We start from the raw sequence: 25410 nt of genomic DNA on the forward strand, positions 1-25410 counted from the left end.
AACGGTTTAGGGATTTTAGCTAAGCAATTCTCGGTGCTCACGCGGGAGACCCGGGTCCGATTCCCGGCCAATGCAGAGGCTGTCTGTTCTGATTGCTTCTTTGTTTAGCTTTACCTAACAAATGAAAGGCCTCCTTTTGTTTAGATGGATACAATCTCAGGAAAAATAAAACATAAAACAAACTGTGATCAAGCATTGGTGGTTCAGTGGTAGAATTCTCGCCTGCCACGCGGGAGACCCGGGTCCGATTCCCGGCCAATGCAGAGGCTGTCTGTTCTGATTGCTTCTTTGTTTAGCTTTACCTAACAAATGAAAGGCCTCCTTTTGTTTAGATGGATACAATCTCAGGAAAAATAAAACATAAAACAAACTGTGAGCAAGCATTGGTGGTTCAGTGGTAGAATTCTCGCCTGCCACGCGGGAGACCCGGGTCCGATTCCCGGCCAATGCAGAGGCTGTCTGTTCTGATTGCTTCTTTGTTTAGCTTTACCTAACAAATGAAAGGCCTCCTTTTGTTTAGATGGATACAATCTCAGGAAAAATAAAACATAAAACAAACTGTGAGCAAGCATTGGTGGTTCAGTGGTAGAATTCTCGCCTGCCACGCGGGAGACCCGGGTCCGATTCCCGGCCAATGCAGAGGCTGTCTGTTCTGATTGCTTCTTTGTTTAGCTTTACCTAACAAATGAAAGGCCTCCTTTTGTTTAGATGGATACAATCTCAGGAAAAATAAAACATAAAACAAACTGTGAGCAAGCATTGGTGGTTCAGTGGTAGAATTCTCGCCTGCCACGCGGGAAACCCGGGTCCGATTCCCGGCCAATGCAGAGACTGTACCATTCCAGACAAAGGGTCTTTTATTTCAAGCATTACCTTACAAATAAACGTCACAATATTGTTTGGATCGAAACTCTCTCAGGAAAAACAAACAAAAAACAGACTTGGAGCAGGCATTGGTGGTTCAGTGGTAGAATTCTCGCCTGCCACGCGGGAGACCCGGGTCCGATTCCCGGCCAATGCAGAGGCTGTCTGTTCTGATTGCTTCTTTGTTTAGCTTTACCTAACAAATGAAAGGCCTCCTTTTGTTTAGATGGATACAATCTCAGGAAAAATAAAACATAAAACAAACTGTGAGCAAGCATTGGTGGTTCAGTGGTAGAATTCTCGCCTGCCACGCGGGAGACCCGGGTCCGATTCCCGGCCAATGCAGAGGCTGTCTGTTCTGATTGCTTCTTTGTTTAGCTTTACCTAACAAATGAAAGGCCTCCTTTTGTTTAGATGGATACAATCTCAGGAAAAATAAAACATAAAACAAACTGTGAGCAAGCATTGGTGGTTCAGTGGTAGAATTCTCGCCTGCCACGCGGGAGACCCGGGTCCGATTCCCGGCCAATGCAGAGGCTGTCTGTTCTGATTGCTTCTTTGTTTAGCTTTACCTAACAAATGAAAGGCCTCCTTTTGTTTAGATGGATACAATCTCAGGAAAAATAAAACATAAAACAAACTGTGAGCAAGCATTGGTGGTTCAGTGGTAGAATTCTCGCCTGCCACGCGGGAGACCCGGGTCCGATTCCCGGCCAATGCAGAGGCTGTCTGTTCTGATTGCTTCTTTGTTTAGCTTTACCTAACAAATGAAAGACCTCCTTTTGTTTAGATGGATACAATCCCAGGAAAAACAAAACATAAAACAGACAGTGAGCAAGCATTGGTGGTTCAGTGGTAGAATTCTCGCCTGCCACGCGGGAGACCTGGGTCCGATTCCCGGCCAATGCAGAGACTGTACCGTTCCAGACAATGGGTCTTTTATTTCAAGCATTACCTTACAAATAAACGTCACAATATTGTTTGGATCGAAACTCTCTCAGGAAAAACAAACAAAAAACAGACTTGGAGCAGGCATTGGTGGTTCAGTGGTAGAATTCTCGCCTGCCACGCGGGAGACCCGGGTCCGATTCCCGGCCAATGCAGAGGCTGTCTGTTCTGATTGCTTCTTTGTTTAGCTTTACCTAACAAATGAAAGGCCTCCTTTTGTTTAGATGGATACAATCTCAGGAAAAATAAAACATAAAACAAACTGAGAGCAAGCATTGGTGGTTCAGTGGTAGAATTCTCGCCTGCCACGCGGGAGACCCGGGTCCGATTCCCGGCCAATGCAGAGGCTGTCTGTTCTGATTGCTTCTTTGTTTAGCTTTACCTAACAAATGAAAGGCCTCCTTTTGTTTAGATGGATACAATCTCAGGAAAAATAAAACATAAAACAAACTGTGAGCAAGCATTGGTGGTTCAGTGGTAGAATTCTCGCCTGCCACGCGGGAGACCCGGGTCCGATTCCCGGCCAATGCAGAGGCTGTCTGTTCTGATTGCTTCTTTGTTTAGCTTTACCTAACAAATGAAAGGCCTCCTTTTGTTTAGATGGATACAATCTCAGGAAAAATAAAACATAAAACAAACTGTGAGCAAGCATTGGTGGTTCAGTGGTAGAATTCTCGCCTGCCACGCGGGAGACCCGGGTCCGATTCCCGGCCAATGCAGAGGCTGTCTGTTCTGATTGCTTCTTTGTTTAGCTTTACCTAACAAATGAAAGGCCTCCTTTTGTTTAGATGGATACAATCTCAGGAAAAATAAAACATAAAACAAACTGTGAGCAAGCATTGGTGGTTCAGTGGTAGAATTCTCGCCTGCCACGCGGGAGACCCGGGTCCGATTCCCGGCCAATGCAGAGGCTGTCTGTTCTGATTGCTTCTTTGTTTAGCTTTACCTAACAAATGAAAGGCCTCCTTTTGTTTAGATGGATACAATCTCAGGAAAAATAAAACATAAAACAAACTGTGAGCAAGCATTGGTGGTTCAGTGGTAGAATTCTCGCCTGCCACGCGGGAGACCTGGGTCCGATTCCCGGCCAATGCAGAGGCTGTCTGTTCTGATTGCTTCTTTGTTTAGCTTTACCTAACAAATGAAAGGCCTCCTTTTGTTTAGATGGATACAATCTCAGGAAAAATAAAACATAAAACAAACTGTGAGCAAGCATTGGTGGTTCAGTGGTAGAATTCTCGCCTGCCACGCGGGAGACCCGGGTCCGATTCCCGGCCAATGCAGAGGCTGTCTGTTCTGATTGCTTCTTTGTTTAGCTTTACCTAACAAATGAAAGACCTCCTTTTGTTTAGATGGATACAATCCCAGGAAAAACAAAACATAAAACAGACAGTGAGCAAGCATTGGTGGTTCAGTGGTAGAATTCTCGCCTGCCACGCGGGAGACCCGGGTCCGATTCCCGGCCAATGCAGAGACTGTACCATTCCAGACAATGGGTCTTTTATTTCAAGCATTACCTTACAAATAAACGTCACAATATTGTTTGGATCGAAACTCTCTCAGGAAAAACAAACAAAAAACAGACTTGGAGCAGGCATTGGTGGTTCAGTGGTAGAATTCTCGCCTGCCACGCGGGAGACCCGGGTCCGATTCCCGGCCAATGCAGAGGCTGTCTGTTCTGATTGCTTCTTTGTTTAGCTTTATCTAACAAATGAAAGGCCTCCTTTTGTTTAGATGGATACAATCTCAGGAAAAATAAAACATAAAACAAACTGTGAGCAAGCATTGGTGGTTCAGTGGTAGAATTCTCGCCTGCCACGCGGGAGACCCGGGTCCGATTCCCGGCCAATGCAGAGGCTGTCTGTTCTGATTGCTTCTTTGTTTAGCTTTACCTAACAAATGAAAGGCCTCCTTTTGTTTAGATGGATACAATCTCAGGAAAAATAAAACATAAAACAAACTGTGAGCAAGCATTGGTGGTTCAGTGGTAGAAATCTCGCCTGCCACGCGGGAGACCCGGGTCCGATTCCCGGCCAATGCAGAGGCTGTCTGTTCTGATTGCTTCTTTGTTTAGCTTTACCTAACAAATGAAAGGCCTCCTTTTGTTTAGATGGATACAATCTCAGGAAAAATAAAACATAAAACAAACTGTGAGCAAGCATTGGTGGTTCAGTGGTAGAATTCTCGCCTGCCACGCGGGAGACCCGGGTCCGATTCCCGGCCAATGCAGAGGCTGTCTGTTCTGATTGCTTCTTTGTTTAGCTTTACCTAACAAATGAAAGGCCTCCTTTTGTTTAGATGGATACAATCTCAGGAAAAATAAAACATAAAACAAACTGTGAGCAAGCATTGGTGGTTCAGTGGTAGAATTCTCGCCTGCCACGCGGGAGACCTGGGTCCGATTCCCGGCCAATGCAGAGGCTGTCTGTTCTGATTGCTTCTTTGTTTAGCTTTACCTAACAAATGAAAGGCCTCCTTTTGTTTAGATGGATACAATCTCAGGAAAAATAAAACATAAAACAAACTGTGAGCAAGCATTGGTGGTTCAGTGGTAGAATTCTCGCCTGCCACGCGGGAGACCCGGGTCCGATTCCCGGCCAATGCAGAGGCTGTCTGTTCTGATTGCTTCTTTGTTTAGCTTTACCTAACAAATGAAAGACCTCCTTTTGTTTAGATGGATACAATCCCAGGAAAAACAAAACATAAAACAGACAGTGAGCAAGCATTGGTGGTTCAGTGGTAGAATTCTCGCCTGCCACGCGGGAGACCCGGGTCCGATTCCCGGCCAATGCAGAGACTGTACCATTCCAGACAATGGGTCTTTTATTTCAAGCATTACCTTACAAATAAACGTCACAATATTGTTTGGATCGAAACTCTCTCAGGAAAAACAAACAAAAAACAGACTTGGAGCAGGCATTGGTGGTTCAGTGGTAGAATTCTCGCCTGCCACGCGGGAGACCCGGGTCCGATTCCCGGCCAATGCAGAGGCTGTCTGTTCTGATTGCTTCTTTGTTTAGCTTTACCTAACAAATGAAAGGCCTCCTTTTGTTTAGATGGATACAATCTCAGGAAAAATAAAACATAAAACAAACTGTGAGCAAGCATTGGTGGTTCAGTGGTAGAATTCTCGCCTGCCACGCGGGAGACCCGGGTCCGATTCCCGGCCAATGCAGAGGCTGTCTGTTCTGATTGCTTCTTTGTTTAGCTTTATCTAACAAATGAAAGGCCTCCTTTTGTTTAGATGGATACAATCTCAGGAAAAATAAAACATAAAACAAACTGTGAGCAAGCATTGGTGGTTCAGTGGTAGAATTCTCGCCTGCCACGCGGGAGACCCGGGTCCGATTCCCGGCCAATGCAGAGGCTGTCTGTTCTGATTGCTTCTTTGTTTAGCTTTACCTAACAAATGAAAGGCCTCCTTTTGTTTAGATGGATACAATCTCAGGAAAAATAAAACATAAAACAAACTGTGAGCAAGCATTGGTGGTTCAGTGGTAGAATTCTCGCCTGCCACGCGGGAGACCCGGGTCCGATTCCCGGCCAATGCAGAGGCTGTCTGTTCTGATTGCTTCTTTGTTTAGCTTTACCTAACAAATGAAAGGCCTCCTTTTGTTTAGATGGATACAATCTCAGGAAAAATAAAACATAAAACAGACAGTGAGCAAGCATTGGTGGTTCAGTGGTAGAATTCTCGCCTGCCACGCGGGAGACCCGGGTCCGTTTCCCGGCCAATGCAGAGACTGTACCATTCCAGACAATGGGTCTTTTATTTCAAGCATTACCTTACAAATAAATGTCACAATATTGTTTGGATCGAAACTCTCTCAGGAAAAACAAACAAAAAACAGGCTTGGAGCAGGCATTGGTGGTTCAGTGGTAGAATTCTCGCCTGCCACGCGGGAGACCCGGGTCCGATTCCCGGCCAATGCAGAGGCTGTCTGTTCTGATTGCTTCTTTGTTTAGCTTTACCTAACAAATGAAAGGCCTCCTTTTGTTTAGATGGATACAATCTCAGGAAAAATAAAACATAAAACAAACTGTGAGCAAGCACTGGTGGTTCAGTGGTAGAATTCTCGCCTGCCACGCGGGAGACCCGGGTCCGATTCCCGGCCAATGCAGAGGCTGTCTGTTCTGATTGCTTCTTTGTTTAGCTTTACCTAACAAATGAAAGGCCTCCTTTTGTTTAGATGGATACAATCTCAGGAAAAATAAAACATAAAACAAACTGTGAGCAAGCATTGGTGGTTCAGTGGTAGAATTCTCGCCTGCCACGCGGGAGACCCGGGTCCGATTCCCGGCCAATGCAGAGGCTGTCTGTTCTGATTGCTTCTTTGTTTAGCTTTACCTAACAAATGAAAGGCCTCCTTTTGTTTAGATGGATACAATCTCAGGAAAAATAAAACATAAAACAAACTGTGAGCAAGCATTGGTGGTTCAGTGGTAGAATTCTCGCCTGCCACGCGGGAGACCCGGGTCCGATTCCCGGCCAATGCATAGGCTGTCTGTTCTGATTGCTTCTTTGTTTAGCTTTACCTAACAAATGAAAGGCCTCCTTTTGTTTAGATGGATACAATCTCAGGAAAAATAAAACATAAAACAAACTGTGAGCAAGCATTGGTGGTTCAGTGGTAGAATTCTCGCCTGCCACGCGGGAGACCCGGGTCCGATTCCCGGCCAATGCAGAGACTGTACCATTCCAGACAAAGGGTCTTTTATTTCAAGCATTACCTTACAAATAAACGTCACAATATTGTTTGGATCGAAACTCTCTCAGGAAAAACAAACAAAAAACAGACTTGGAGCAGGCATTGGTGGTTCAGTGGTAGAATTCTCGCCTGCCACGCGGGAGACCCGGGTCCGATTCCCGGCCAATGCAGAGGCTGTCTGTTCTGATTGCTTCTTTGTTTAGCTTTACCTAACGAATGAAAGGCCTCCATTTGTTTAGATGGAAACAATCTCAGGAAAAATAAAACCTAAAACAGACAGTGAGCAAGCATTGGTGGTTCAGTGGTAGAATTCTCGCCTGCCACGCGGGAGACCCGGGTCCGATTCCCGGCCAATGCAGAGGCTGTCTGTTCTGATTGCTTCTTTGTTTAGCTTTACCTAACAAATGAAAGGCCTCCTTTTGTTTAGATGGATACAATCTCAGGAAAAATAAAACATAAAACAAACTGTGAGCAAGCATTGGTGGTTCAGTGGTAGAATTCTCGCCTGCCACGCGGGAGACCTGGGTCCGATTCCCGGCCAATGCAGAGGCTGTCTGTTCTGATTGCTTCTTTGTTTAGCTTTACCTAACAAATGAAAGGCCTCCTTTTGTTTAGATGGATACAATCTCAGGAAAAATAAAACATAAAACAAACTGTGAGCAAGCATTGGTGGTTCAGTGGTAGAATTCTCGCCTGCCACGCGGGAGACCCGGGTCCGATTCCCGGCCAATGCAGAGGCTGTCTGTTCTGATTGCTTCTTTGTTTAGCTTTACCTAACAAATGAAAGACCTCCTTTTGTTTAGATGGATACAATCCCAGGAAAAACAAAACATAAAACAGACAGTGAGCAAGCATTGGTGGTTCAGTGGTAGAATTCTCGCCTGCCACGCGGGAGACCCGGGTCCGATTCCCGGCCAATGCAGAGACTGTACCATTCCAGACAATGGGTCTTTTATTTCAAGCATTACCTTACAAATAAACGTCACAATATTGTTTGGATCGAAACTCTCTCAGGAAAAACAAACAAAAAACAGACTTGGAGCAGGCATTGGTGGTTCAGTGGTAGAATTCTCGCCTGCCACGCGGGAGACCCGGGTCCGATTCCCGGCCAATGCAGAGGCTGTCTGTTCTGATTGCTTCTTTGTTTAGCTTTACCTAACAAATGAAAGGCCTCCTTTTGTTTAGATGGATACAATCTCAGGAAAAATAAAACATAAAACAAACTGTGAGCAAGCATTGGTGGTTCAGTGGTAGAATTCTCGCCTGCCACGCGGGAGACCCGGGTCCGATTCCCGGCCAATGCAGAGGCTGTCTGTTCTGATTGCTTCTTTGTTTAGCTTTATCTAACAAATGAAAGGCCTCCTTTTGTTTAGATGGATACAATCTCAGGAAAAATAAAACATAAAACAAACTGTGAGCAAGCATTGGTGGTTCAGTGGTAGAATTCTCGCCTGCCACGCGGGAGACCCGGGTCCGATTCCCGGCCAATGCAGAGGCTGTCTGTTCTGATTGCTTCTTTGTTTAGCTTTACCTAACAAATGAAAGGCCTCCTTTTGTTTAGATGGATACAATCTCAGGAAAAATAAAACATAAAACAAACTGTGAGCAAGCATTGGTGGTTCAGTGGTAGAATTCTCGCCTGCCACGCGGGAGACCCGGGTCCGATTCCCGGCCAATGCATAGGCTGTCTGTTCTGATTGCTTCTTTGTTTAGCTTTACCTAACAAATGAAAGGCCTCCTTTTGTTTAGATGGATACAATCTCAGGAAAAATAAAACATAAAACAAACTGTGAGCAAGCATTGGTGGTTCAGTGGTAGAATTCTCGCCTGCCACGCGGGAGACCCGGGTCCGATTCCCGGCCAATGCAGAGACTGTACCATTCCAGACAAAGGGTCTTTTATTTCAAGCATTACCTTACAAATAAACGTCACAATATTGTTTGGATCGAAACTCTCTCAGGAAAAACAAACAAAAAACAGACTTGGAGCAGGCATTGGTGGTTCAGTGGTAGAATTCTCGCCTGCCACGCGGGAGACCCGGGTCCGATTCCCGGCCAATGCAGAGGCTGTCTGTTCTGATTGCTTCTTTGTTTAGCTTTACCTAACGAATGAAAGGCCTCCATTTGTTTAGATGGAAACAATCTCAGGAAAAATAAAACCTAAAACAGACAGTGAGCAAGCATTGGTGGTTCAGTGGTAGAATTCTCGCCTGCCACGCGGGAGACCCGGGTCCGATTCCCGGCCAATGCAGAGGCTGTCTGTTCTGATTGCTTCTTTGTTTAGCTTTACCTAACAAATGAAAGGCCTCCTTTTGTTTAGATGGATACAATCTCAGGAAAAATAAAACATAAAACAAACTGTGAGCAAGCATTGGTGGTTCAGTGGTAGAATTCTCGCCTGCCACGCGGGAGACCTGGGTCCGATTCCCGGCCAATGCAGAGGCTGTCTGTTCTGATTGCTTCTTTGTTTAGCTTTACCTAACAAATGAAAGGCCTCCTTTTGTTTAGATGGATACAATCTCAGGAAAAATAAAACATAAAACAAACTGTGAGCAAGCATTGGTGGTTCAGTGGTAGAATTCTCGCCTGCCACGCGGGAGACCCGGGTCCGATTCCCGGCCAATGCAGAGGCTGTCTGTTCTGATTGCTTCTTTGTTTAGCTTTACCTAACAAATGAAAGACCTCCTTTTGTTTAGATGGATACAATCCCAGGAAAAACAAAACATAAAACAGACAGTGAGCAAGCATTGGTGGTTCAGTGGTAGAATTCTCGCCTGCCACGCGGGAGACCCGGGTCCGATTCCCGGCCAATGCAGAGACTGTACCATTCCAGACAATGGGTCTTTTATTTCAAGCATTACCTTACAAATAAACGTCACAATATTGTTTGGATCGAAACTCTCTCAGGAAAAACAAACAAAAAACAGACTTGGAGCAGGCATTGGTGGTTCAGTGGTAGAATTCTCGCCTGCCACGCGGGAGACCCGGGTCCGATTCCCGGCCAATGCAGAGGCTGTCTGTTCTGATTGCTTCTTTGTTTAGCTTTACCTAACAAATGAAAGGCCTCCTTTTGTTTAGATGGATACAATCTCAGGAAAAATAAAACATAAAACAAACTGTGAGCAAGCATTGGTGGTTCAGTGGTAGAATTCTCGCCTGCCACGCGGGAGACCCGGGTCCGATTCCCGGCCAATGCAGAGGCTGTCTGTTCTGATTGCTTCTTTGTTTAGCTTTATCTAACAAATGAAAGGCCTCCTTTTGTTTAGATGGATACAATCTCAGGAAAAATAAAACATAAAACAAACTGTGAGCAAGCATTGGTGGTTCAGTGGTAGAATTCTCGCCTGCCACGCGGGAGACCCGGGTCCGATTCCCGGCCAATGCAGAGGCTGTCTGTTCTGATTGCTTCTTTGTTTAGCTTTACCTAACAAATGAAAGGCCTCCTTTTGTTTAGATGGATACAATCTCAGGAAAAATAAAACATAAAACAAACTGTGAGCAAGCATTGGTGGTTCAGTGGTAGAATTCTCGCCTGCCACGCGGGAGACCCGGGTCCGATTCCCGGCCAATGCAGAGGCTGTCTGTTCTGATTGCTTCTTTGTTTAGCTTTACCTAACAAATGAAAGGCCTCCTTTTGTTTAGATGGATACAATCTCAGGAAAAATAAAACATAAAACAGACAGTGAGCAAGCATTGGTGGTTCAGTGGTAGAATTCTCGCCTGCCACGCGGGAGACCCGGGTCCGTTTCCCGGCCAATGCAGAGACTGTACCATTCCAGACAATGGGTCTTTTATTTCAAGCATTACCTTACAAATAAATGTCACAATATTGTTTGGATCGAAACTCTCTCAGGAAAAACAAACAAAAAACAGGCTTGGAGCAGGCATTGGTGGTTCAGTGGTAGAATTCTCGCCTGCCACGCGGGAGACCCGGGTCCGATTCCCGGCCAATGCAGAGGCTGTCTGTTCTGATTGCTTCTTTGTTTAGCTTTACCTAACAAATGAAAGGCCTCCTTTTGTTTAGATGGATACAATCTCAGGAAAAATAAAACATAAAACAAACTGTGAGCAAGCACTGGTGGTTCAGTGGTAGAATTCTCGCCTGCCACGCGGGAGACCCGGGTCCGATTCCCGGCCAATGCAGAGGCTGTCTGTTCTGATTGCTTCTTTGTTTAGCTTTACCTAACAAATGAAAGGCCTCCTTTTGTTTAGATGGATACAATCTCAGGAAAAATAAAACATAAAACAAACTGTGAGCAAGCATTGGTGGTTCAGTGGTAGAATTCTCGCCTGCCACGCGGGAGACCCGGGTCCGATTCCCGGCCAATGCATAGGCTGTCTGTTCTGATTGCTTCTTTGTTTAGCTTTACCTAACAAATGAAAGGCCTCCTTTTGTTTAGATGGATACAATCTCAGGAAAAATAAAACATAAAACAAACTGTGAGCAAGCATTGGTGGTTCAGTGGTAGAATTCTCGCCTGCCACGCGGGAGACCCGGGTCCGATTCCCGGCCAATGCAGAGACTGTACCATTCCAGACAAAGGGTCTTTTATTTCAAGCATTACCTTACAAATAAACGTCACAATATTGTTTGGATCGAAACTCTCTCAGGAAAAACAAACAAAAAACAGACTTGGAGCAGGCATTGGTGGTTCAGTGGTAGAATTCTCGCCTGCCACGCGGGAGACCCGGGTCCGATTCCCGGCCAATGCAGAGGCTGTCTGTTCTGATTGCTTCTTTGTTTAGCTTTACCTAACGAATGAAAGGCCTCCATTTGTTTAGATGGAAACAATCTCAGGAAAAATAAAACCTAAAACAGACAGTGAGCAAGCATTGGTGGTTCAGTGGTAGAATTCTCGCCTGCCACGCGGGAGACCCGGGTCCGATTCCCGGCCAATGCAGAGGCTGTCTGTTCTGATTGCTTCTTTGTTTAGCTTTACCTAACAAATGAAAGGCCTCCTTTTGTTTAGGTGGATACAATCTCAGGAAAAATAAAACATAAAACAAACTGTGAGCAAGCATTGGTGGTTCAGTGGTAGAATTCTCGCCTGCCACGCGGGAGACCTGGGTCCGATTCCCGGCCAATGCAGAGGCTGTCTGTTCTGATTGCTTCTTTGTTTAGCTTTACCTAACAAATGAAAGGCCTCCTTTTGTTTAGATGGATACAATCTCAGGAAAAATAAAACATAAAACAAACTGTGAGCAAGCATTGGTGGTTCAGTGGTAGAATTCTCGCCTGCCACGCGGGAGACCCGGGTCCGATTCCCGGCCAATGCAGAGGCTGTCTGTTCTGATTGCTTCTTTGTTTAGCTTTACCTAACAAATGAAAGACCTCCTTTTGTTTAGATGGATACAATCCCAGGAAAAACAAAACATAAAACAGACAGTGAGCAAGCATTGGTGGTTCAGTGGTAGAATTCTCGCCTGCCACGCGGGAGACCCGGGTCCGATTCCCGGCCAATGCAGAGACTGTACCATTCCAGACAATGGGTCTTTTATTTCAAGCATTACCTTACAAATAAACGTCACAATATTGTTTGGATCGAAACTCTCTCAGGAAAAACAAACAAAAAACAGACTTGGAGCAGGCATTGGTGGTTCAGTGGTAGAATTCTCGCCTGCCACGCGGGAGACCCGGGTCCGATTCCCGGCCAATGCAGAGGCTGTCTGTTCTGATTGCTTCTTTGTTTAGCTTTACCTAACAAATGAAAGGCCTCCTTTTGTTTAGATGGATACAATCTCAGGAAAAATAAAACATAAAACAAACTGTGAGCAAGCATTGGTGGTTCAGTGGTAGAATTCTCGCCTGCCACGCGGGAGACCCGGGTCCGATTCCCGGCCAATGCAGAGGCTGTCTGTTCTGATTGCTTCTTTGTTTAGCTTTATCTAACAAATGAAAGGCCTCCTTTTGTTTAGATGGATACAATCTCAGGAAAAATAAAACATAAAACAAACTGTGAGCAAGCATTGGTGGTTCAGTGGTAGAATTCTCGCCTGCCACGCGGGAGACCCGGGTCCGGTTCCCGGCCAATGCAGAGGCTGTCTGTTCTGATTGCTTCTTTGTTTAGCTTTACCTAACAAATGAAAGGCCTCCTTTTGTTTAGATGGATACAATCTCAGGAAAAATAAAACATAAAACAAACTGTGAGCAAGCATTGGTGGTTCAGTGGTAGAATTCTCGCCTGCCACGCGGGAGACCCGGGTCCGATTCCCGGCCAATGCATAGGCTGTCTGTTCTGATTGCTTCTTTGTTTAGCTTTACCTAACAAATGAAAGGCCTCCTTTTGTTTAGATGGATACAATCTCAGGAAAAATAAAACATAAAACAAACTGTGAGCAAGCATTGGTGGTTCAGTGGTAGAATTCTCGCCTGCCACGCGGGAGACCCGGGTCCGATTCCCGGCCAATGCAGAGACTGTACCATTCCAGACAAAGGGTCTTTTATTTCAAGCATTACCTTACAAATAAACGTCACAATATTGTTTGGATCGAAACTCTCTCAGGAAAAACAAACAAAAAACAGACTTGGAGCAGGCATTGGTGGTTCAGTGGTAGAATTCTCGCCTGCCACGCGGGAGACCCGGGTCCGATTCCCGGCCAATGCAGAGGCTGTCTGTTCTGATTGCTTCTTTGTTTAGCTTTACCTAACGAATGAAAGGCCTCCATTTGTTTAGATGGAAACAATCTCAGGAAAAATAAAACCTAAAACAGACAGTGAGCAAGCATTGGTGGTTCAGTGGTAGAATTCTCGCCTGCCACGCGGGAGACCCGGGTCCGATTCCCGGCCAATGCAGAGGCTGTCTGTTCTGATTGCTTCTTTGTTTAGCTTTACCTAACAAATGAAAGGCCTCCTTTTGTTTAGGTGGATACAATCTCAGGAAAAATAAAACATAAAACAAACTGTGAGCAAGCATTGGTGGTTCAGTGGTAGAATTCTCGCCTGCCACGCGGGAGACCTGGGTCCGATTCCCGGCCAATGCAGAGGCTGTCTGTTCTGATTGCTTCTTTGTTTAGCTTTACCTAACAAATGAAAGGCCTCCTTTTGTTTAGATGGATACAATCTCAGGAAAAATAAAACATAAAACAAACTGTGAGCAAGCATTGGTGGTTCAGTGGTAGAATTCTCGCCTGCCACGCGGGAGACCCGGGTCCGATTCCCGGCCAATGCAGAGGCTGTCTGTTCTGATTGCTTCTTTGTTTAGCTTTACCTAACAAATGAAAGACCTCCTTTTGTTTAGATGGATACAATCCCAGGAAAAACAAAACATAAAACAGACAGTGAGCAAGCATTGGTGGTTCAGTGGTAGAATTCTCGCCTGCCACGCGGGAGACCCGGGTCCGATTCCCGGCCAATGCAGAGACTGTACCATTCCAGACAATGGGTCTTTTATTTCAAGCATTACCTTACAAATAAACGTCACAATATTGTTTGGATCGAAACTCTCTCAGGAAAAACAAACAAAAAACAGACTTGGAGCAGGCATTGGTGGTTCAGTGGTAGAATTCTCGCCTGCCACGCGGGAGACCCGGGTCCGATTCCCGGCCAATGCAGAGGCTGTCTGTTCTGATTGCTTCTTTGTTTAGCTTTACCTAACAAATGAAAGGCCTCCTTTTGTTTAGATGGATACAATCTCAGGAAAAATAAAACATAAAACAAACTGTGAGCAAGCATTGGTGGTTCAGTGGTAGAATTCTCGCCTGCCACGCGGGAGACCCGGGTCCGATTCCCGGCCAATGCAGAGGCTGTCTGTTCTGATTGCTTCTTTGTTTAGCTTTATCTAACAAATGAAAGGCCTCCTTTTGTTTAGATGGATACAATCTCAGGAAAAATAAAACATAAAACAAACTGTGAGCAAGCATTGGTGGTTCAGTGGTAGAATTCTCGCCTGCCACGCGGGAGACCCGGGTCCGGTTCCCGGCCAATGCAGAGGCTGTCTGTTCTGATTGCTTCTTTGTTTAGCTTTACCTAACAAATGAAAGGCCTCCTTTTGTTTAGATGGATACAATCTCAGGAAAAATAAAACATAAAACAAACTGTGAGCAAGCATTGGTGGTTCAGTGGTAGAATTCTCGCCTGCCACGCGGGAGACCCGGGTCCGATTCTCGGCCAATGCAGAGGCTGTCTGTTCTGATTGCTTCTTTGTTTAGCTTTACCTAACAAATGAAAGGCCTCCTTTTGTTTAGATGGATACAATCTCAGGAAAAATAAAACATAAAACAGACAGTGAGCAAGCATTGGTGGTTCAGTGGTAGAATTCTCGCCTGCCACGCGGGAGACCCGGGTCCGTTTCCCGGCCAATGCAGAGACTGTACCATTCCAGACAATGGGTCTTTTATTTCAAGCATTACCTTACAAATAAATGTCACAATATTGTTTGGATCGAAACTCTCTCAGGAAAAACAAACAAAAAACAGGCTTGGAGCAGGCATTGGTGGTTCAGTGGTAGAATTCTCGCCTGCCACGCGGGAGACCCGGGTCCGATTCCCGGCCAATGCAGAGGCTGTCTGTTCTGATTGCTTCTTTGTTTAGCTTTACCTAACAAATGAAAGGCCTCCTTTTGTTTAGATGGATACAATCTCAGGAAAAATAAAACATAAAACAAACTGTGAGCAAGCACTGGTGGTTCAGTGGTAGAATTCTCGCCTGCCACGCGGGAGACCCGGGTCCGATTCCCGGCCAATGCAGAGGCTGTCTGTTCTGATTGCTTCTTTGTTTAGCTTTACCTAACAAATGAAAGGCCTCCTTTTGTTTAGATGGATACAATCTCAGGAAAAATAAAACATAAAACAAACTGTGAGCAAGCATTGGTGGTTCAGTGGTAGAATTCTCGCCTGCCACGCGGGAGACCCGGGTCCGATTCCCGGCCAATGCAGAGGCTGTCTGTTCTGATTGCTTCTTTGTTTAGCTTTACCTAACAAATGAAAGGCCTCCTTTTGTTTAGATGGATACAATCTCAGGAAAAATAAAACATAAAACAAACTGTGAGCAAGCATTGGTGGTTCAGTGGTAGAATTCTCGCCTGCCACGCGGGAGACCCGGGTCCGATTCCCGGCCAATGCATAGGCTGTCTGTTCTGATTGCTTCTTTGTTTAGCTTTACCTAACAAATGAAAGGCCTCCTTTTGTTTAGATGGATACAATCTCAGGAAAAATAAAACATAAAACAAACTGTGAGCAAGCATTGGTGGTTCAGTGGTAGAATTCTCGCCTGCCACGCGGGAGACCCGGGTCCGATTCCCGGCCAATGCAGAGACTGTACCATTCCAGACAAAGGGTCTTTTATTTCAAGCATTACCTTACAAATAAACGTCACAATATTGTTTGGATCGAAACTCTCTCAGGAAAAACAAACAAAAAACAGACTTGGAGCAGGCATTGGTGGTTCAGTGGTAGAATTCTCGCCTGCCACGCGGGAGACCCGGGTCCGATTCCCGGCCAATGCAGAGGCTGTCTGTTCTGATTGCTTCTTTGTTTAGCTTTACCTAACGAATGAAAGGCCTCCATTTGTTTAGATGGAAACAATCTCAGGAAAAATAAAACCTAAAACAGACAGTGAGCAAGCATTGGTGGTTCAGTGGTAGAATTCTCGCCTGCCACGCGGGAGACCCGGGTCCGATTCCCGGCCAATGCAGAGGCTGTCTGTTCTGATTGCTTCTTTGTTTAGCTTTACCTAACAAATGAAAGGCCTCCTTTTGTTTAGATGGATACAATCTCAGGAAAAATAAAACATAAAACAAACTGTGAGCAAGCATTGGTGGTTCAGTGGTAGAATTCTCGCCTGCCACGCGGGAGACCTGGGTCCGATTCCCGGCCAATGCAGAGGCTGTCTGTTCTGATTGCTTCTTTGTTTAGCTTTACCTAACAAATGAAAGGCCTCCTTTTGTTTAGATGGATACAATCTCAGGAAAAATAAAACATAAAACAAACTGTGAGCAAGCATTGGTGGTTCAGTGGTAGAATTCTCGCCTGCCACGCGGGAGACCCGGGTCCGATTCCCGGCCAATGCAGAGGCTGTCTGTTCTGATTGCTTCTTTGTTTAGCTTTACCTAACAAATGAAAGACCTCCTTTTGTTTAGATGGATACAATCCCAGGAAAAACAAAACATAAAACAGACAGTGAGCAAGCATTGGTGGTTCAGTGGTAGAATTCTCGCCTGCCACGCGGGAGACCCGGGTCCGATTCCCGGCCAATGCAGAGGCTGTCTGTTCTGATTGCTTCTTTGTTTAGCTTTACCTAACAAATGAAAGGCCTCCTTTTGTTTAGATGGATACAATCTCAGGAAAAATAAAACATAAAACAAACTGTGAGCAAGCATTGGTGGTTCAGTGGTAGAATTCTCGCCTGCCACGCGGGAGACCCGGGTCCGATTCCCGGCCAATGCAGAGGCTGTCTGTTCTGATTGCTTCTTTGTTTAGCTTTACCTAACAAATGAAAGGCCTCCTTTTGTTTAGATGGATACAATCTCAGGAAAAATAAAACATAAAACAAACTGTGAGCAAGCATTGGTGGTTCAGTGGTAGAATTCTCGCCTGCCACGCGGGAGACCCGGGTCCGATTCCCGGCCAATGCAGAGGCTGTCTGTTCTGATTGCTTCTTTGTTTAGCTTTACCTAACAAATGAAAGACCTCCTTTTGTTTAGATGGATACAATCCCAGGAAAAACAAAACATAAAACAGACAGTGAGCAAGCATTGGTGGTTCAGTGGTAGAATTCTCGCCTGCCACGCGGGAGACCCGGGTCCGATTCCCTGCCAATGCAGAGACTGTACCATTCCAGACAATGGGTCTTTTATTTCAAGCATTACCTTACAAATAAACGTCACAATATTGTTTGGATCGAAACTCTCTCAGGAAAAACAAACAAAAAACAGACTTGGAGCAGGCATTGGTGGTTCAGTGGTAGAATTCTCGCCTGCCACGCGGGAGACCCGGGTCCGATTCCCGGCCAATGCAGAGGCTGTCTGTTCTGATTGCTTCTTTGTTTAGCTTTACCTAACGAATGAAAGGCCTCCATTTGTTTAGATGGAAACAATCTCAGGAAAAATAAAACCTAAAACAGACAGTGAGCAAGCATTGGTGGTTCAGTGGTAGAATTCTCGCCTGCCACGCGGGAGACCCGGGTCCGATTCCCGGCCAATGCAGAGGCTGTCTGTTCTGATTGCTTCTTTGTTTAGCTTTACCTAACGAATGAAAGGCCTCCATTTGTTTAGATGGATACAATCTCAGGAAAAATAAAACATAAAACAAACTGTGAGCAAGCATTGGTGGTTCAGTGGTAGAATTCTCGCCTGCCACGCGGGGGCCCGTTGCGAATAGCTGTAACAGAAAGCCAGCCAATAAGATTTAAGCGGTCCAGCTGCTGAGAAAAACAGCCAATAAGATTTAAGTGGTCCTGATGCTGAGAAAAACGGCTAAAAAGATTTAAATGGTCTTGATGCTGAGTTCAACAATTGGAAGGGTTCAAATACACAGAACTATTACCAAATATGGGAGGTATAAGTATAAATCATTGAAAATATTTTAAAAATTAGTTTTTATATTTTATATAAAATGTGAATGCTGTTGAACATAGTAAAAGTGTTTAGAATATCATCATCTGCAATGATTGATGATGTGCTGCTCAATTGAACTGAAGCTTCATATTTTGATGCATTCTAATGACACAAAACCTATTATTGTAGATTGCATAAATAAGAAAATGCAAAAATGTGTATAAATGAATCTGGTATATCATTATTGTTTAAGAAGGAAGAGGGCAGTGTGTCATTTAAGTTAAAGTGGTTTTATTGATCAACATAGTTTAACTGATTGCATAGAAAAACACATTTAAACTTTTTTTTTACCAACAACTGCTCGTTACACATATAATATACACAACACAATCATTTTTTCTTTTCATCCACCCATCTTTGTCTCTCTGCCTCATAGAAAGGGGACTTCTGAAACTCCTTCCAGGTCATCTCCTTGGCCATACCCTTTTGTTGGTATAGAGAGTACACTTTAGATGGGCAGTAAATGTATTTCCCTGCCACTCCAGGGAAGCCCGTATGAATGTGTGGGCTGTTTGGTCCCTGTTTCAGGTCCCTGTGGCAGAATCTGCAGCGGCGGCCTGCTTGTTCCGAGTCTGGCCTTTTCCTCTTTTTGTCTTTCTTCTCCTCCACCCGTTTCTTGGTGGCCTCCAGCTCCCTCTGGAAGAATTCTGTCCGTGCAAATTCTTCAAAAGGCATGTTGGGGTTAGAGAGTCCATCAGCAGCATAACTTTGATGGACTCTCTGTGAGCAATAAAAATATCGCACAGGCCCTTGCTGGTAAAAAAAGTGGCTGGAGGATCCATCAGTCTCATATCGAGACTTGGGCTGGCCACACGCTAGACAGGTCTTTGTCTGCCTTGACTTGACCTCTGGCTGTTGCTGGTGTTGCTGCTGCTGCCACTTCTCCACGACACCCTCCACCATTTTCTTGATGGAGTCTTCTGTCACAGGTGTCAACAGGGCAGGTGCAGGTGGACTGAATATAGCAGGCTCCATGGTGACCACAGGAACACTGGTTGTTTCACTCCCCTCTGTTAAAGAGTGCCACAGCTGCTGAGTCTGCAGAAGTTTTTCCTGGCTCGTGTTCAGAGAAGAACTGGTGTTAAGTAGTTTTGCCAGGTGCTTCACATAGCGGCATATGTGCAGTCTGGTTGTGGGGTGCAGCAAGCTGTTGGGGTCTGTAGCAGACTGATGGACCATGTCTGCATAATCTTGATCCACAAGCTTCAGCATGTTCTTCTCCCCATGGTACTTCTGCAGTAAGCGGTCGATGGCATCTTTCATAGGTGGCGTCCAGCGTGTGTGGTCCAACACAAAAACCCGTCCACCCGTCTTAATGGGTCCTGTGCGAGCACTCCTTGGAGAAGACTTTAGTGGCAGGGGCAGGGCATGTGAGATTTCTGGAACACAAATCAATAAAGGTTCCTTAGTTGATAATGTTATTGCATTACTATATAATGCAAAAATGTATGTCCAAAACATTATGTTTACTTACCAATTGCTGCTGGAGGGTCCTTTTGGTCTTCTGACAGCACCTGCTGTATCAGTGCCTCAGCAGACAGTGAACAGCTGAGGGATGGTATCTGTTCACTGGATGCCATGCCAGAGAATGGTGTTCGGCTAGAGGAGAGTACCAAGTTTGGAGCTTGGACAGAAGTGGGTGTCTTCACAGGGGATGGCAGCACAGGAGCAGCTGTTTCGTCTCTTTTTTGGCGTTTGTGTTTGTCCCAATCCAAAGGGACCGGACGGCAGCCTGGCTCTCTGTACTCTAAGCCAAACCTCTCTCCGGTGTCTGTGTTAGAGAGGTGAAGTATTGGATACTTCTCCTGCCCAGTCACTCTCTTGGAGGTAGAGTTCAGCTCAGCAATTAAAGCTGGATCAAAGACAGCAGGGAGGGTGACCTCTGGCTGTTTAAGGTCCACTAGCCGTTGGTAATTCCACCGTGCCACCCCCATCATGCCCTGGGCCTGGAACAGTTCAGTGGAGACGTGAGTCCCTGTGATCCACTGGGCCTGGTGGAAATGGTACCCCTCCTGCTGTGATGTACCTCTGACAGGAATCCAGATGGGGACCTTGGCACCTTCACCAGGTATGTGGTTCAACTGAAGAGTTCCTCCATACCTGTACATTATGCCCTGGGAGAGTTCAGGGTCACTGAGGCAACCTCGGAGAATGTGCACTCTCTGGATTCGCCACGTCTTCAGCATGGATGACTTAAAGAGTGGGACGTCGTTGGGGTCTGTGGCCAGATGAAAATGTCTAAGGACTTTCTCCACTCTGTTCAGCAGCTCCATAGGTTGAGGAATTTTCGTCCTGCAGTGCTCTCGTACATGTTGCTTTGTGGGATTGGCTGGATGGATACCACAGAATACATAGGCATCCCTGAGGTTATTTAAGTCCTCTTGATCCACCACAGAGAAGGCAGCAGAGAGGAGCTGGCAGAAATTGCTGAAGAGAGGATGATGCTCAGAGGTGCATTCGCGTGAAAAACGCCTCAGGCAGTGGAACAAGTCCAGTTTTGCAACAATGTTGGCGTTGTAATGGGAGCGTGAGGCACAGGTGTTTTCAAGATGTCCAGAGGTGGCATGAGCAATAATGGAAGGGGTAGTCTTCCAGGCATCCCAGTGTAGATGTTCACCAGGGATGGAGTCTGGGATCTTAAATGGAGCACAGCAGTCCCTAAATGTAACGACAACAAAGGCAAAACAATTTAAATCTATAAATCTAAACAATTTTCTTTTTATAGAACCAAAAGAAAAAAACATTTTTGTTAAGTCATTAAAAAGGCAGTAAAAAAGTAAGATGGCTGTACTCACCTGTCCATCCAGTGATAGCCTGCCTTTTCCACTCCAGCATCACTGTATCTCTTAGCCATTCCCTGGTACATCAGCTCCAAGGACCTCTCAGTCTCAGACTGAACCATCACCCAGGAAACAATCAGCCAGTTCTCATTCATGATGGCATAACTGGACATGACTCCAGATGCCAGTGTAACCTTCCTCGCAACTTTCCTGGTGTGGTCAGACCTGAAGATCTGCCCAAAGGTGCCTTGGAGGAGCTTCGATATGGCTGGCTCTTGACGCCTGTACTCATCAAGCAGGCAGTCAGTGAGGTAGAAACCGGACACGGAGATTCCACACCAGCCGTCTGGATCTTCATATGGTCCGAAAGCACGTGGCTTGTTCTCCTTCCTCATGAACTGCCCAATGGTCGGCTGTCCATGCATGCCGGCCTCTGCATCCCTGACGCTTTCTATGGCACGCAGGTATGCCAGGTGAGCTCTCTCATACTTGAGACGCATGAGCTCATTCACCTGTTTTGCCATATCCGTTGGTGAATTGCCACTGCGTCTCAACTCATCCATCACAGACTTACAGATGGCCTTCTTGTAAGTCAGCAACGCAGGTAGAAGACTGGTAAACCGCTTGGGCAGCTTCTCCAGCCATCGCGGACTGTCGGCAAACCAGTTTCTTCGGCAGGCCTTGCAGCAGAGTCGTGAGGCTAATATGTAATATTGGCCACTGGTGCCAACAATCACCCGAGGCCTGCCCACCCCAGCAGAGACCACCTGTGGACGAGAACATCCATGGAGACATGGCAGGTTGTAGTTGTTTCTCAACCTGACCATGATGTCACTCTCAGGCTTCCAGATGAAAAACGGGTGAAGCTGGAAGAAGTTGGGGGATGGGAGCTCAGCCGCCATATCGATGAGCTCAGGTTGTGGAGGAAGACGCCACAGCGAAATTGTATTCGCTGGGTTCCGCACTGGACGAGACCCAGGCCATAGTCCGAGATCCTGAAGTTCTGTCTTCATCCACAGCTTCTGGTGTCGTGAACAGCTCCAGTTGCTCATGTCGTGGTCATGGCTAGCCACAGGAACAGGAACAGGTGGATCAACTGAAGGAGCTAGGATATAAAAAGGAAGACAGAAAAAAGTCATTCATACCCTGATAATTATTATAGATTGTATTGTTCATGTGGAAATACTTTTGTATAAATAACACGATAATGTCTACATTCTTACCATCTTCACCACTGTCCTCAAAAGCAAGTGCCTTATCTACATTGGTGTGAGCAGCACTTGTGCTTGGTCCTGAAACAGATTGAAGTCTTTCTATTTCACATTTGTACAGACTACAAACATGAAGATATGGTGACAAAATGTGAAAATGATAACGAATTATTTGTTCTCTGCATTAAGCTTATGTGAAATTGAACACCAGCCATACACTAACACGGAAGCATACCTGAAGTTGACTCTGCACTTTCTGCCTTTTTGGCACCCGCTGTCTCCTTTACCAGGAATGCCAACTCTTTTGGAATGGGCAGAGGTGACTTCCTCTTCACTCCTGATGGGACAGGAAAGTGAATGAAACAATTATTCTTGTTGCATAATTTAAACCAACAAAACATTCTTGATTAAAAGAACAAGATGACAGAGTTTTACCATCAACTGGTGCTGACTGCAGCTGAGCAGATGTATAAGGAGGTGGTTTGGGCAGCACCACAGATGTAACTAAAACAAAATAAACAGTCATATCAGAATTGACAATGTATAAATGTGTTTGTGTTAGTAGGAACTCAAACAACCATGTTCTTCCTTCTCCCGCTTCTCTTACTTTTGTAAATGTAAAATGTATCATTCTTGCAAACATCGCAAATCCTTACTGTCCAAATTACTACTCAGTAGTCTGATCAGGAAGAACAGTATGGTCAATCATGCATTCAAGTGTTAGTATTCAACACTGCTTAACTTTCTTTTAAAATGACTTGTATGGAGAATAGAAAGCATACTTACCCTCACCGAGGTTGAAATCAGTTCATCGTGGCAGGAATCAATTCATAGTCCTTTAGGACGGTTAGTATAACACCAGCACACATCCATAGTGTTAGTGGAACATGGCCGGAACATGGCCAGAACACAAACACAACAGTTTAAGTCGAGGGTCAGTTTTGAAGGACAATTCATCATGTAAAAGAATGGTGCTTCAGTCCTGAATCCTTTTATTTTAAAAACCTGGTTTTGCTCCTGATGACACTCCAGGTGTGACAGCAACTGCTGGCACAGTAACTGCTAACACACAGACAAAGAAAATAAAATTAATAGAAGAGATAAAAGGAGATACAAAATGGACTTGGCTATCATGAATTGTCTGATATTTAGTCAGTGTAATAGCAGTGTTACGTACAGCTCTGCACTTGCAGCTTAGAGGGTGAGATGCTCAACATTGCCCTCTCCAGTTCTTCATCCTCATCCATCACTGTGATGCAGACAAGAATTAAATGTGTATAAACAGTAAGAACAGTGTGTCCACTTCAAGGTACATTTCAAGCATGCACCACCTGTCATGTATGTGCATTTTAACAATCACAAGGAAAATGTAAAAGACCATGTCTGGTCATACAGAGATACTAAACTTGTGTTTTGTTCAAAACGGTGAATATAAATATGAATTCACTCCCCTCTGTAACTTACCCAGGGGTTTGGCTGGAGCCCTTGGTGCATGCTCATCAGTACGTGTGGAAACGGAGGCCAACTGCCGTCTCTTCTGCAGGTACTGTTGCAGTTTGTGCATGCGCGTCCCTGGAATGCAGGTCTTCCCCACGATGAAGTCTGCATAGCCATCCGCTCTGCTGTCCCATATCTCCTTCCAGGTGCTCTTGGCCCGAGAGCCAAAGCCAACCAGTTGGTCATCTTCTGAAGAAGCAGTGGCTGCACCCACTCCACTGGCCTCATAGTGGAGAACAGACTGGATCTCTGCAAAACTTAGAGCAAAATGCACAAATGCCTGTAGGCTGTCCTTGCTATGCCCCTCAGCCATACAAAGCCCTGAAACCTCCTCCTTCTGGACACTCTTGATAAGATACATAGTGTATCCTACATCATTCTCCAAAAGCCACCTGAAAGATTTGCCTTTATACTTCCCAAACTGCAGGATGTATTGTCCCAGCACCTCCGTCCTGTCTGAGGAATCCCCTCCTCTCTGACGCACCACAGCCAGAGCGTTTTCCCGGACACGATCCGACTTCAGGGGTGCAGACTTGTCCTGCAGAGTGGGGTCTTCCTTAATTCGCCTGGCTTCTTGGGTTGGCTCCTGGAGCAGAAATCCGAGTGGTCCCTTGCGGAACACAACACCGATTTTGCCTGGGAAGAACACCACGTTCCTGTGCATCTTGACCTACCAAAGATAAAATACAAGTCATTTTAAAAAGATACATTTAATGTAGAAAGGGTAAGGGGGCATGATTACTAAGTGGGGTATGATTATAGACTAAGAAAGAATTACATTTGATTCATATTGATGTCAAACGATAGATATTAACTCTCTAAAACAGTACTCCGGTAGTACGATAGGCTTGATACATCATTCAACGCTCAGTCTGGTATTAACCAACACAAGCTCAGTTCAACTCTTTTGGACAGTCTAATGGACGTCAGTGTAATGCATATCAAATGTTTTTTACTGTTATCAACACTGAAGTCAGATCTGTACCGTACATTTAACATGAAAATCATTCACTTAAACGTAAAAAACGTTTAAAAAACATCATATCAAACAATTTAGAAAGAGTCACGCTATTTCACCACAGTCACTATTGATAAAATTCTCCAATGGAGTGATGTTCACCAATTGGTGAAACAACACTGTAGTGACAGTACAGTGCTTAAAATATCGTATAACATGAAATGATTTGAATACATTTACATGTATTTTACAAATAACATATCTTACCTTTGATCCGTGAACAATGACAGTAAAAGTCCGTCGATGGTCTCGAAAGCTATGCAAGCGCAAGGCCGACACTATAGTGACATTTAAGTATATTATCATAGCCTATAACATCAAAATACAATTAAAAAAACATTTCACATCCATCCCAAATAACATATCTTACCTTTGTCAATGAACAATGGCAGTAAGTAATATTAACGAGTAGCTGATCTCCAAAGAAGATACGCGAAAGAACAATGACTGTAAGAAAAAATATCAGCAAGTCGCTCCTCTCTAAAGAAGTTACCCCCTTACGCAAACTCGATGTAAACTCGATGTGTTTTTTTTCAAATGCAGGTTAGCGCCACAAAAGTCGTAGTGGACAAAAATATATTACATCCGTAGTGGTTTAGCACTACCATAGAGAATGAATGGGAAACGGTTTAGGGATTTTAGCTAAACAATTCTCGGTGCTCACGCGGGAGACCCGGGTCCGATTCCCGGCCAATGCAGAGGCTGTCTGTTCTGATTGCTTCTTTGTTTAGCTTTACCTAACAAATGAAAGGCCTCCTTTTGTTTAGATGGATACAATCTCAGGAAAAATAAAACATAAAACAAACTGTGATCAAGCATTGGTGGTTCAGTG

The 25410-nt window shown here is 45.1% G+C and overlaps 1 protein-coding gene across 2 annotated transcripts; it reads right to left on the bottom strand.

Moving 5' to 3' along the window:
* Window positions 1-18300: 18300 nt before the first annotated feature.
* On the bottom strand, window positions 18301-25095 carry LOC143482626 (uncharacterized). Of its 2 annotated transcripts, none has more exons than XM_076981031.1 (11): window positions 24949-25095; window positions 24786-24856; window positions 23528-24230; window positions 23241-23312; window positions 23069-23122; window positions 22499-22567; window positions 22299-22400; window positions 22076-22144; window positions 20868-21957; window positions 19547-20730; window positions 18301-19451 (listed from the first exon to the last, which is right to left on the bottom strand). In XM_076981031.1, exons 3-11 carry the CDS (start codon window positions 24222-24224, stop codon window positions 18403-18405), a joined length of 4386 nt encoding a protein of 1461 aa, XP_076837146.1. In that variant the 5' UTR covers window positions 24225-24230; window positions 24786-24856; window positions 24949-25095; the 3' UTR covers window positions 18301-18402. The 2 variants fall into 2 exon arrangements, with proteins under 2 accessions (XP_076837146.1, XP_076837145.1); XM_076981030.1 differs by having other exon boundaries at window positions 23069-23125.
* Window positions 25096-25410: the final 315 nt, after the last annotated feature.

The sequence above is a fragment of the Brachyhypopomus gauderio genome, chromosome 19 (genome assembly GCF_052324685.1).
Source record: "Brachyhypopomus gauderio isolate BG-103 chromosome 19, BGAUD_0.2, whole genome shotgun sequence".
Lineage (NCBI taxonomy): Eukaryota > Metazoa > Chordata > Actinopteri > Gymnotiformes > Hypopomidae > Brachyhypopomus > Brachyhypopomus gauderio.